The sequence below is a fragment of the Paroedura picta genome, chromosome 9, assembly GCF_049243985.1.
Source record: "Paroedura picta isolate Pp20150507F chromosome 9, Ppicta_v3.0, whole genome shotgun sequence".
Classification (NCBI taxonomy): Eukaryota; Metazoa; Chordata; class Lepidosauria; order Squamata; family Gekkonidae; genus Paroedura; species Paroedura picta.
This window is the reverse complement of record NC_135377.1, coordinates 30,370,488-30,384,414: the sequence shown is the minus strand read 5'-3', so window position 1 is coordinate 30,384,414 and position 13,927 is coordinate 30,370,488. Positions and strand designations below refer to the sequence as shown.

The following is a 13,927-nucleotide window of genomic DNA, read 5'->3' as shown; positions in this document are numbered from 1 at the left end:
CACAATAAACCTTAGTCTTTAAAATGCCTTTTTATTTTTGCTTCAACAGACTGGCACAACTAGTCCTCTGATGTCATCCTAATTTGGAAACCTGGTTTACAGAAAGAGTACATGGTTTACTAGTTCAGATTTAGCAGCAAACTATGTTTGCCAGAGCTCACCACGTAAGGGGCAAAGAGAAACAGAGTTAAGGTAGTAAACTTGAAAGACCCTCTAGGATCGTCTGCATAGCCTCAAACCATGATTTGATATTATATCAGAACCATGCCTATGTTAAAACTGTAAAACACAAAGGCATAATCTAGCCAAAGCCATGTACAAAGAATTGTCTGGGAAAGTTTTAAGCTACCACAGTTCTCTAGGGCCTGTAAGATGGAGGACTTTTGCCAGGCGTTTGGTTGAGGCCGGGGAAAGGAAGATCTACATGGCCCCTCCTCTTTAAACATCAAACATTTTAATCTTTAAACATCACATTTTTAACCTCTACACCTACCTTGAGGTTTGGAGGCTTGGAGCCAGGTTAATTGGTGGGGTAAGTGGGTGGGGTTACTGAGGGGTCAGGGTTTTTTTACTGATTTGTTTGTGATTTTATTCTGGTTTTATTATCTTCTTGTGAATCTCCATAAGCCAACTGGCCCAAGAGTGGCAGTCAATAAGTCTAATTATAAATAAAATAAAAAATAAAGCATGTGCTTAATGCCCCTTCTTGACTCTGCTACTGAAATAAAAGGACGTAAAGCACTTAAGTTTGGATGACATCCAAAACAATTTACATAAAAAACAATTTAATAAATGCACAAGAAGAACCACTATAATACAGACATTAAAAATTCTCTTTACTTAAACTTAATCTCTGAACCCTTACAGTAAATTATTAAGGTCTGTACAATGCATTGGGAGAATAATATAATAGCAAAACATATGACTTTTCATCAATTTGTAAGCATTCCATAAATATTTTGAAGGTCTGACTTGACTGTATTCTTTCAAGTGGTGGGAAAATTCTATAATATTCACAGAGTAAATGCTAAAATTCTATAGCAATATTTTCTACACAAACACTGCTAACCCAACAATTTATCTTGGAAGCTAGCAGCAGAAAAAAAAGAAGAACCTATTCTAGGTTATAACAAACAGTTATACAATTTAACAATGAATGAAGATGGAATACAGTATATCTTATCTCTTATTTTTAATAGTAGTCAAACAACCAAAACGGACTCTAGATTTGTACTGTTTTCATCAGTGGTTGTTTCCTGAATATAAAATAATACAATTAATACATTTTGTCAGTAATTAATATTAATACTTATATTTTAATTCGTAGGATACGTATTGAAACAATGGCATTTGATTACTCTGTGCACTTAAAATAGAAATAGGAGGTATGTACTGTTTGAAATTGGGGTAACCAATTTGTAAGGAAAAACATGTTCTTCTCTTTTGGATTTAGGAAATAATTACTGACAAAAATGTATTAATTGTATTCCGTAAAACACAAAGACATAATCTAACCAAAGCCAAAAGGAGGCGGTGGTTCACCCTCTATTGAAGAAACCATCACTGGACCTGTGTAACCTACTGCTCTGTGTAGTTTCTCATGTTCCTGGGAAAGGTGGTTGAGCAAGTGACTGTGAACCAGCTGCTAGAGGAAGCATTGGTCCTTGACCTATTCCAATCTAGCTTCTGTCCTGGCCATGGGTTGGAGATGGCTCTTGTTAACCTAACAGATGATCTCTGGAGACAGCTGGACTGAGGAGGGTCACCATAACGTGTATTATTAGATCTTAAAGCCACCAGCTTCTTGCTGATATGGGGATATGGGGGATGGTCTATCAGTATGTTACCTCCTTTCTCTTTGGTTGAGGATATAGGGTAGCCATCACAGCTCTGCCAACACAGTGAGCGGTTCTCTCCCAGACATTATTTATCATCTTTATGCACCCTCTTGCCTGGCTAATCTGGAGTTATGGGTTTGGGTGTCACCAATATGTTGTTGATACCCAGCTCTATCTCCTGATGGACAACTGACCAGACTCACTGGCCAGATGTTCAGACCATGGTTGGGTGGCTGAAGCTGAACTCTTTGAAAACAGACGTTCTATGGGGAGGAAAGGCCCAGAGCAGGAAACATGTCTCCCACAGCTAGATGGAGTGCAACTAACAACAGTACACATACAAAAGTAGCAAATCTGGCATTTTTCCACCTCTGCAAAGCTAAGCTACTAGTGTCTCACCTGGCCCCAGATCACCTAGCCAGAATGATCCATGTGACAGTCAACTCTAGACTAGATTATTATAACTCGCTCTACGTGGGCCTGCCCTTGGCCCTAATTCATAAATTACAGCTGGTCCAATTACAACTGCATGAATTCTCACTAGGACACCATGGAGGACACAAATAAGACCAGTCCTGAAGCAGCTACACTGGTTCCCAGTAGAGTTCTGAATTTGGTTCAAAGTAAAAATCTTTCTATCCCTTGTAATTTTCTGTTGACTACAAGCCTTGTTCCTATTCACTCCAATCTGGAAATTTTACTGGTAAATTTTAGCTAGAATCTATTTAACAAAAAGACTAAATTTTCAATACAGATTTAAAACAAAAACCAAAACTGGGCATATGAGACAGGACCAGAAAGGATTTAGAGTAAAGGCACTATGAGTTCCTAAAGTTAGCTTGTTTAATAGTACTGTGAAGCTATTAAAACTAGGCAAGAATCAATTAACTACAATTATTATGTTTTTTGGTTGTGCAAAAGAAGAACAAAGGAAAGGATTTGGCCAAACTACTAAATAAAACTGGAATTAGCCTAACTTTATCAAATTAAAGGTCTGTTTTGTCTTGTTTTTTCTGGCTGGTCATAATAGGGTATTTTTGCAAGACAACTAATCTTGTTTACAACTTAATTCTTCAAAGTTGAGTCTTGCACATATACATAAACAGAGATCCAAAGATAACTTCTGCTATGACAAAAAAGAATAACTACATGCCCAACATAAGATTTCCTTTTAAAGGTGATCATTTTGTTTATTTCAATTTTTTCATTAAAAATCCCCAATCACACTTGAAGTAACTGTAACCAAGTTAGCCTAGTCCAAAGATATTAAGAAATACTATGGAAAGTGGAATATGTCTTACCTGGGTTATTATTAACATTATTTTTGGGTGGTCTAGGTGCTGGTTTGGGTAGAGTAGTTTCACTCAGAGCTTTGCTAGCAGCAGAATGATGAGCCTTTTTAATACTGCTTCCTTCGGCTTCCCATGTTTGCTCTCCAAGAGTCAACTGCACCGTGAACATCTCCAAAGTCATAAAATACAGATATCAGTAAGATCAAACCTTATGAAACAGTCTCCTGCAAAAGAACTACATTTCTTGCTGTGTCATGAAATTTGTGTCTAAATATCACAGGGTAACTACAAGAATTTTGATTTAGAGATGAGATGCAATCGCTAAGTGTTCAGTCCATTTCACATGAAAATAACTTCAGAATTAGTGTAGACTGACATTTTTATGGCAAATTTTCCACTCTCAGTGTGTGGATGTCCTTTGAAAAAAGGCACCTTTGATTCTGGAGATATTGCCCACTTTTCTGGCTCAGAACAGCAGCACCTAAGTGGGATAATACATATCTCTTGTGCTGTTATTGTCAGATACACATACAGAATTTTATTCTGGACCTATTTATTTTAGAACTATTAATAATCAGGGTCTAATTATTTCAAGGTTTATTTTTTTCTTCATAGAGGTCTCATCTATTTTAGAAAGTATGTGGGAAGCTGCCTATTAATTTCTTCTGTCTTGTGTCACGTTTAAAGTATTGACAAATGACGAACTAACAGTATGCTGCTTCACTTTTTGACTTAGCTGGTTTAGCCTACTTATTGTTAAGGTGCTATATCACAGCCTTGAAAACAAATATTGCATGGATAGTTCTCAGTTAGATAGCCCTGCCTAGCTACTCCTACATCGGTGCTCTCCCTCTCCAAGGAAGGGTAGGGAGAAGCAAACAGGTAAAATCTAAGGACTGGAATTTAAATCATTTTCTTATAGAAATTTCTAAAAAGCAAGCTAGGAAGGGAAGGTGGCATCATATAGCCCAATCTTGTCAGATCTTGGAAACTCAGCAGGGTCAGTTCTTGGAGGAGACACAACCACAGAAGACTCTGCAGACGAAGGCAATAGCAAACCCTCTCTGCTTCTTATTTGTCTTGCTGGAGTCACTGTAACTCACTATAAGTTGGCTGTAACAGCACTTTGCATACATACACCAAAAAAAATGTGCATGACAACAGGTACTTGGGGCCAACTAAAATTTTCGCAGGGAGATTACAGTAAGCAGAACCTACACTTCTTAATAGTTAGTTAAGAAATAAATACAAGCACAAATGTTACCTTTGCGTGAGCAGGTCCTCGTTCGTTCAGAAGCTTATACAGAGGCTGAATTCTATTGAAACGGGCTAACTCATTTACCAGACACATTGGTGTTTTCTCTTTGGGGTTTGCCATGTTATCTTGGAAAGGAACTGTAAATAAATAATTGACAAGTTTTTATACTGCCTTTTCAAAAATAATATGTATAGAAAAGAATCAGCTTAGTATTGACAGGACCCTTCCCTGTGCAAAAGAGGGAGTTTGTCCATAAACCTCCCTTTATAATAATATTTCTGGCTGGGCAAAGTATGGTGAAGTTAACTTCGGTCAACTCCACTTGAGATGCATGGCCTCCAGACTTACTGCCAAAAAGACTGAGATATTTTGTTCTGGAGAGAAAATTCAGCTTGACCACTTCCTGCAGTCTTCCTGTAGAAATCTTTTTCTACAGAAATAATGATTTAGCTGTTGTGTGTAAACTGCCCATCTTGTGCTTATTCCAAACACTCCAAAGTTGATCACACAAATAACAAAAATATCTAAAACCAATCACCCACTTACCCAGTGTGCTGGTACAATCCACCAGACCAGTTGCAGAATTATTACAGTCCGCAGCTAACTCTGGAACAGATCCATTCATGGAGGGCTGAAGACTTATTGAACTTGTTGCCATTACTGCTAGAGCTGGTGTTACTGGAGTGGTCAGAGTAGATACAGAGTGGTTTGTTGTGGTCTGTGTTTTGACTTGTGCCATTATTATTTTTAACTGAATAAGAAAACAACAACAAATATTTTAGAGCAGTGTTATCTTTTATCTATCCTTCCATCCCCAAAGGAAACATCAAATATGATCTGTAAGCCAACGCCAGCATTCGAATTCTTCCATTAATCAGTTTCTTGGTATCCAACCAAACCTTAAAGAATATAGAAGAACACAGAAAGATATAGGTAATATGTGTGTCTGATACCAAGAAAAATTATAGTATACCTACATTAGGTATACTTGCTTAAGTGCTATTGACCTTATATCAGCTCAGGATTAACTCTGGAACCCATTATGCACGGGGGTTTTAGCGCACATTCGGGGTGGAATGGCGGCGACTAAAATCACGGATAACGCACGGAGCCGGCTGCAACCGGCTGCAGCTTCGGTGCATGCCGCCGAAAAAGCCGCGTCAGTGAAACGCGGAAGAAAGCGCAGCTTCCGGGTGAGCGGGGCGCAACCAGAAGCGGCGCCCGGATCGGCGCGTGCATAATCGGTTACTCTGGGTTTTGCCGCCGTCGCGCCCCGCCCCGTGTATAACCGGTATGCGTCGCGTCTTCCCCCTCCACGTTTTCCATGTGACCCGAAATCGCCGTTTCGGCGGCCGTGCATAATGGGCCTTAGTGGTGCCTTGTATTTAGCAATGGTAAGAATGTATTCAACCAGTTATTCCACTAGAGAAGACTGTGCTTGGGATCATGAGACCAGCTTGCACAAAAGCCTGTGGAACAGAAGCTGAAATAAGGAGAGGAATTGGCTGAGATACAGTGAAAAAGCTGGCTAAATTTGAGACCTCCTTAGTAGCTGCTTCCTTATTTTAGTACTCCTACCCTACAGAAGTCTAACAAAGTCTGAATCTCACCATATTTCAGAAACAATGTGTGTGTATGTGCGTGTATAAAATTCAGAGAAACATTTAGATTTCAAAGATATGCAGAAAATGTTGTCCTTAGTGGCAGATTTCCCTAGTAATATATGTATGCGAGATACATTATTTTAAATCTATCTTTCAATTCAAATGACAAATTAGATAATTTACAATACAAGTAGATAATATTGTTCCTGATATTTATCATGTGTCACATTTACAGTGTTTGAAATTCCATCTTCCAATTATTCTAACAGCACTGTTAATTGCAAAATGACTAATAATCCTGATTTTTCTAATAAACTGCGCAGAACATCATTGTTGCTCTTGCTAATAAACAGGAAGGCACATAGGAAATGTTTAAAGTGACTGAGTTCTATAGTAAAGATGAGATACTCCTTTTGATTAGACATTATACCGATGGAGAAGTTAGAAAGTCTGCAGAGGCCAGATTGAGCCTAAAGGCTTCAATGGATTATCTGTTAACTATGCCATTGTCAGGCATGGATACTTGGCATCTCTGCATGCTCTGGCAGTTGCATTAAAACAGGTAGGCAAAAGACCAGAGGTCAAAGAGTTCCCGGGAGAACCAAAACAGAACACTCAATGTTATGTATTTTGTGCTATTATGGCGAATATAACATTATGGCTTGCAGCAATCTATGTATGAACATGAGCTCTGCTGGTTTATGTAAGTCCACTGTAATTAGCAGTATTTCTCAACACCTGCTTCCTAAAATCCTTAAACTGGAAATGCCAAGGACAATTTGGAACTTGCTGCATACAAACCAGATATTCTACTACTCAACCACACCTCATCTGAATCATGCAGTGTCAAGAAATGTCTTTTGAGGGGTTTTTGTAATGTTTTGTATGCAGAAATTGGAGAAAACATTCCCCTTACACCTGAGTCCCAGAGGGCTTATATCGTTTTCTATATAACACACAAGTTTAGTTAAGAAATTATTTGTTTAGCTCAAAGAAAAGAACAACTGCATACATACACTAAAACATTGACTTCCTTACTTTGGGAAATGGAGTTAACGCAAAGTTTTTAAGTATATAAGCCAGGATCAAAATGCCCATATAGCTCTCAGTGTCTGCTCTCAATAGGACTTTAGACATCATTTGAACATACCTGGCTTATATACTATGAGTTTCAAAGAAAAGTTAAAAATGTCAGTAACATGCTTATAGTGTGTGATTTGCTCAAATCAAGGTGGAGGAGTTGTTTATTTTGAATGCTACACATTATTTGTGAGTGAGAGGACAGAATGAGACTCTTGGGTTTCACAGAGCAAAATCATATGCAGTTGTGATGGACAGTGCTTTGAAAGTCAAGTTCCAAGCACTGATGTAACACAATACTAGGCAGAGAGAGCTTGAGGGACAGGCAGCTCCAAGCACTGGCTGGCCAGCGACTACTGAGATTCAGCAACATTGATTTCAGAAGGCTTACACCAGCGTAATTTTGCACAGCACAGAGCTATAAATCACTTTAATTATTAACTTAAGCATTTCCTTGAGCAACTGGTGAGAGAAAGCTATAAAGGTGAGAAGAAATTTTAACTGATGATGATGCAAGTTATTACTATTATACTATCAAAAAGTATTTGAGTAAAGCACTCTTAATAGCTCAGCACACTGGTATACTGCTAGCCTTTTGGGCTTCTAATGCCAAAATAGAACACAATGCTTCTAGAAATACTTTTTCTCAATTAAAATAGAATTACCTATCGAGTCTAAATCACCGGTAACACTGGCTTACTTTACAAATGCATTAATGGAAGTGTTCCGTTTAAATGTGTTTCTGTTAGCATAAAACAATACTATAGCATAAAACAAACTATTTCATAGTTCAATTTCTACCCCACCACTCCCACAGTGGCTTGTGGCGGGTAACTATATTCCCTCACAATAAAACCCTATGAAATAATCATAAAAACCCATTAAAATGCACCCAGATGGCAAAAAAACTCCCTCCCTCTAGTATCACTACACATGTCCTCCAGCAACCTACAAAGATATAGCATTATCCTGTTATGGATGTCTATGCTTATGGCAGCAACTGATGAAAAGTGGGGGAACCTTGTGTTGCTCAATACATCTTACATTTAATAGAGGAATTCCTATGTTCCTACTAAGCATGAAGAACAGTGCTTGTCTTCAAAATCTTTAATAGCATCAGACTAGATAATTTCATTGAAACTTCTTCAGCTTTGTAATAATTGCAAGTGATCAAAAAATTCAGAGAGCAAGGTCTCTTGAAACCAGAAGTTTCTGAAGACACAATCTTCTCTTCATGCTTAATGTCTACCTCTAGTAGGAACATAGGAATTCTTCTGTTAACTGTAAGATTTATTGAGCCACATGGTTCCCCCCTTGCAATCATCCTTCCTTGTGTATTTCCAACTTTTTAGATGGATCAGTAACTGATAAAAAGCAAGATTCAAATGAGTAGCCGTGTTGGTCTGAAGTAGCACAATAAAATCAGAGTCCAGTAGCACCTTTAAGACTAAAAAAGATTTATTCAAGGTGTGAGCTTTTGAGTGCAAGCACCCTTCGTCAGACTATGATAAAAAGCAAGTTCACAACATAAGTACTCCTATTGTTGTTGTTAGGTGCGAAGTCGTGTCCGACCCATCGCGACCCCATGGACAATGATCCTCCAGGCCTTCCTGTCCTCTACCATTCCCCAGAGTCCATTTAAATTTGCACCTACTGCTTCAGTGACTCCATCCAGCCACCTCATTCTCTGTCGTCCCCTTCTTCTTTTGCCCTCGATCGCTCCCAGCATTAGGCTCTTCTCCAGGGAGTCTTTCCTTCTCATGAGGTGGCCAAAGTATTTGAGTTTCATCTTCAGGAAAGCACTCTTATGGAGAAATCCTAATGCTTTCCATAGGTTTAGAATGGAAACTCTGCATAGGATTATACTGTTAAAGAGTTGTTACAAGATAAGGATTTATGATGTGAATGCTGTGTTCAGCAGCTTTACACCTTCTACATGCAACTCTGTGCAGCTAAGACAGATAACAGGCTAGATATTCTTAGAATAAAAATGTACTCCAGCATGGCAGTTATTTTCTTGCATCATCTTATGATGCATTCTTTCAAATAGTTGACTACTCCTGCAGCAACAATACAATAATTTGTTTATATACTACCACAGCGCCAGTTCAGTGTATTCCCTGCTGAACTGACTTTGTAGATGGTACTGCCAAAGTAATTGCCAGAGTAAACTTCTGAGAATATAAATGGAAATGCATTCCTAGCAACTTCCTTTTCTCTTTTTACAATGTGCTTTCACTATGTTCTATGTCGGGGTAGTCAAACTGTGGCCCTCCAGATGTCCATGGACTGCAATTCCCATGAGCCCCTGCCAGTCTGTCTTTAAAGTGAAGGTCTGTGGAAGTAGTCAGTTTTAAAATTCTACCCCCAAAGAAACCAAAGGCAATGCATTAGAATGGATGTATAGCCCAATCACCTAATAAGTGCAATCTCAGTATGAAACCCCCTGTGCCATATACCGTATTTGCCGGCGTATAAGACGACCCCCCAACATTTCCACTCAAAATACAGTACTATGGGCCACTATGGGCAACTATGTCTATCCCAACTGAAGTGCACCCGGCGTATAGGATGACCCCCCCACTTGGAGTCATGTTTTTCCGGGGGGGGGGGGGAAAGTAGTCTTATACACCAGCAAATACTGTATGTTAGCATGTTACATTCTTGCATCTTAGTCCTACCCATGTTTATTTAGAAGTCCCACTGATTTACTTAGCTTAATAATGTAAGCGTATGTGAGAGTCCTTAGTACTTGGTAAGGACACAAGGTTTTCACTAAAAAAATATAAGTTTAAGGACCAGTCAAGCTATCTGGAAGCCATTTTGTTCTCATATACTGTGATGAGTTTTTTAAAAAATGTTTAAACCAGCTAACCATAATAGTTCTCACCAGAACATGATTAGTTTGATTACAGTCTTTTTTTCTGCTGTGACAGCTTTGTATCACTCTGCAAATCGATTAATACAGCAGCTGCCCATCCACAGAATATGAAAAATGGAACTGTTTTCAAGGTCATTTATACTAATGGGACATTAGTTGGAGCTTTTAATGTCAAAAGTTTGTAAATGATTTATCCTGTTATACATAGTTGGCTTTTTTGTAATCTACTTTATTTCATGTATACCATGCCTTTCTCCCCAATGGGGATGCAGAACAGCATATATCATTCTCCACTATTTTATCATCACAAGCCAGTGACAAGTGTGACTGGCCCTGTTTCAACCAACAAGCTTATAACAGGCAGACAAGGAATTCAAACCTGAGTGTCTCATATCCTAGAACAAGGATGGCCAAACTGTGGCTCTCCTGATGTCAATGGACTACTCTTACCATGAGCCTAGCAGCATGATGATTGTAGTCTAGACACGTGGAGAGCCACAGTTTGGCAATTTTGTTCTAGACTGACTCTAACCACTGCACCACACTTGCGCACCAAGACTCTTCTATGCGGAAGGTACAGTACAAATGAAGTAAATAAATATACTAGTGCTTACTTAAGTAACTGATATCACAATTTACTTCAAAAGAGTGTATTGTGTATATGTTTTAATTTACAACAACAGTATCGAGCTCCAGATTCTCAGACTGAAAACATGGCAGCTCTTATCCAAAAGAAGAAACCTTTACTGAATGCAGCCATGGAAACAACTGAACAGGTGTTATTTCACTGTTCATTTTATATTTGTTCCCTGTATATTACTCTTAATTTATCTAAGTTTCTAGGCAGATCTGATAAATTATACACGAACATACACTCCTTGCAGATTTGATCATAATCAATGAAATTTAAAAACTTTCAACAGTGTCCAATTACACTGTGCTTCTGGAGGCTACTAGTTCAATAGGCTAATCCTAAATACATCATCTATTCAGATGTAAGTAGCTCTGTTATGAATGGACGTTTGCATTTGTAAAACGTTCATAACCCACTATTTGACTAAATCTTATCCAATGTTTCGGTAAAAAGAGGAGAGAACCATAGAAGACTCTGTTCACTGCAGCAACTGAGGACCATTTAGGCTACCATCCCACTTCTGCAGGTATTCAGGGCCGGGGGAGAGACACTAATCAAAAAGCTTTTGGCTCTTTGTCTGAAACTTTCAGCCTACAACCTGTAAAAAATCTGTTTGCCAGGCCCAGGCTTTGTTTTGGTGGTTGCAATTTGAGACTTTTTTGTTTTGTCTGTAAATTGCTTTAGGTCTTTTTGGTGGGAGAGGGATGAATAGTCTAAAAATATTTGTGTAAATAAAATTTTCCTTGTTTCACAAAAGATGTTCATCTCTATGTAAGCTAAAAGAACAAAACTAAGCAGAGATCAGGACATGTATTAAAGAATCTGCTACGTTTAAGCACAGCACTACTCTTGCCTTACAAGAGATTCTGCATTGTTATTTCTTGAATAACCTTCTAGAGATACAACCAGGAGTACCTTTAAAACTGGTAGTACTTGAATACTACCTGCTTATTTCTCCCAAGAACAGAGCCATATCAGATGCTTATGGTTTCAATTCTGAACTGCAGTGGGTGCCTCCAAGATTATTTTTTAACATATTAAATGTTTAGTAAAAACAAAGCACATCTAGCTGAAAAACTGTTCTCATGCTAATTTAGTTGTACTGAATTTACTTTTGTTAGTGTGTGGAGATATATATATATATCACCTGCCCTGAGGCACCTGCTTAGTCAAGTCTCTCTCTCTCTCTTTATGAGCCTCTTGTGGCGCAGAGTGGTAAGGCATCAGACATGCAGTCTGAAGCTCTGCCCATGAGGCTGGGAGTTCAATCCCAGCAGCCGGCTCAAGGTTGACTCAGCCTTCAATCTTTCCGAGGTTGGTAAAGTGAGTGCCCAGCTTGCTGGGGGGGAAACGGTAATGACTGGGGAAGGCACTGGCAAACCACCCCTGTATATATATATATGGATCAAGCTACACAGAGTCTAGGCATTTTAGCAGCTAAGAATGAAAACTGCAAAATCCTTTGATCAAGTCTTATATCAGCCATGAACACTCTTGGTTCATTTAGGCAAACCAGATTTCCTGCCCACACATCTGCAGTATGGAGATAATAATACCAATCTACCTTATAGAGTTCTTAGAAGGATTTCTGAGATAAGCCACTCAAACGCCAAGTATTTTAAACATTGAAAAAGCCCTAGATAACGTTTTTTAAGTTGAAGGTATAGTGTAACAAAAAATCACATACAAAAAGATATTATAGAAACATACAGCTAATGGACTATTTGACCAACCAAGAATTCCTTATTCCTTTAATAAGCCTTCTGCATTAAATGAATGTTACTTGTCACCGCACATGGGCTACTTAACCTTCCAAAGCTCAACCTTTATATAAGAAAACAGAGAGTGTCAAACCAGGATTCACATACTCAGCCCTCTGACCTAGGAACAAGCAGGTGGATGCATTTGCTGATCAATACCCATTTTCAGGAAACACAAGCATCTGGGCCCCAAAACAAGCCACGCCCACGCACCCCGGGATACTTCCCAAGGAAAGCCATTGACCAAGTTAAGAGTCTAGACTCAGAAACCGGGTAACTTGTTCCGTGGCTTTCCTAGATCACCGTAGCACTGTAGTTTGTTTTCCTCCACACGGGCGGGAGGGGTGCCTGGGGGAAGAGGACGAGTTTTCCCAGGAGAGCGTCACTTCTTCCAGGACACGTCAGTGCCACAAACCAAGGCCGGCTCGTCAGGGCTCATTCCCGACCCTGCAATTCTCCCTCTGCCGGGAGGCTTGGAAGGCGGGCATCCCGCCAGGCGGGGCTCGCCCTCACCTGTGTACCTGCTGGCCCTCGTCCTCAGGGCAGGTGAGGGGGGGGGAGGGCAGCCCCACCGCACCCCCTCCCCTCCCCCTGGGGGGGGCGTTTCCGGGGCAGGCAGCTGGAAGAGAGCCCGGGGCGCAGCAAGTGGCCCTCCTCCCGCCGGGCCCGGCCGGCGCTTCCATTCCCCCGGCAGCAGCAAGCGGGACGGCGGAGGGAGAGGAAGGTGAAGGAGGCGGCGTCTCTCTCTCTCTCGCTCTCCCTCCCGGCAGCGGCCCCCGCCTCTCCCCCCTGCCGCCGCAGCGCCCGTAGCGGTTGGTCTCGCCCGGTCCCTCCCGGTGTCCCTGCGGGCCCGTCCGGGCGACCCCGCGGCCTCGGTTACCTGGTTCCCAGAGACTCTTGGGGGATACCTCCAACATCGGCAAACACTAAAGAGAACTGACCCCGCCGCGCCTCGGCCGCTGCCTCCACCGCCGCCGCCGCCGGCCACAACCAACCACTTCACCACCCCCCGCTGGCCGGCCACGACCGCAGGCCCGAAGTCGCCGCCGGCCGCTGCTCGGGCGCCGCCCCAGTGCTGAAGCCTAGGCCTCCCCGGCCCATCCCGCTACAGGGCCGCCCCGCCAGAGGCCTCCCCGCGCGGCTCGCGCTCCATCACTCCCCCCCTCTTCTGGCAGCACAAATGGCCCCGTCCGCATCCCCTTCCCTTGCGCCTCCCGAGCGACGGAGGATACCCCGCGCCCCCTAGGGGCGGCTCCGCCGTGGCTATTCGCAAAGCCAGAGAGTTGAGGGGGCCGCTCATGCCCGGAATTGGGAGAGCTCCGTCCGGGACGCAGCCAGGTGTGGGGCTGGCCACAAGGACATTAAGTCATGCGGCACAATTGTTGGCTCATCGGGGCAGATACCAGCTTTGTTCTCTACATTGGTCTCGGCTGCTGCATGGCCCCCAAACAGATCCCTATGGTCTGGGGTTAACATATTTTGAAAAGCAAAAAAGAGGACATATTTCCTAACTCTATGCTTCCGACGAGTGATCACGATGACAGATCCCATTTAAAATAGCCCCGCTATTTGAGCTGTGG

General features: G+C 41.4%; 1 protein-coding gene across 7 annotated transcripts in view; it reads right to left on the bottom strand.

The window, feature by feature from the left end:
- STAU2 (staufen double-stranded RNA binding protein 2) overlaps nt 1-13,515 on the bottom strand; it is a 321,968-nt gene extending 308,453 nt beyond the window's left edge. For 2 of the 7 annotated variants that reach the window (XM_077352155.1, XM_077352149.1), the window contains exons 1-4: nt 12,869-13,111; nt 4,935-5,139; nt 4,395-4,525; nt 3,140-3,299 (exon numbers count right to left, since the gene is read on the bottom strand). In XM_077352155.1, coding sequence (XP_077208270.1) covers nt 3,140-3,299; nt 4,395-4,525; nt 4,935-5,139; nt 12,869-13,030 — 658 coding nt within the window. In that variant the 5' untranslated portion in view covers nt 13,031-13,111. Of the gene's footprint in view, nt 1-3,139; nt 3,300-4,394; nt 4,526-4,934; nt 5,140-12,860; nt 13,112-13,227 lie in introns of those variants that run through there. The other 5 variants (XM_077352150.1, XM_077352152.1, XM_077352154.1 and 2 more) reach the window with 5 other exon arrangements.
- Nucleotides 13,516-13,927: the final 412 nt, after the last annotated feature.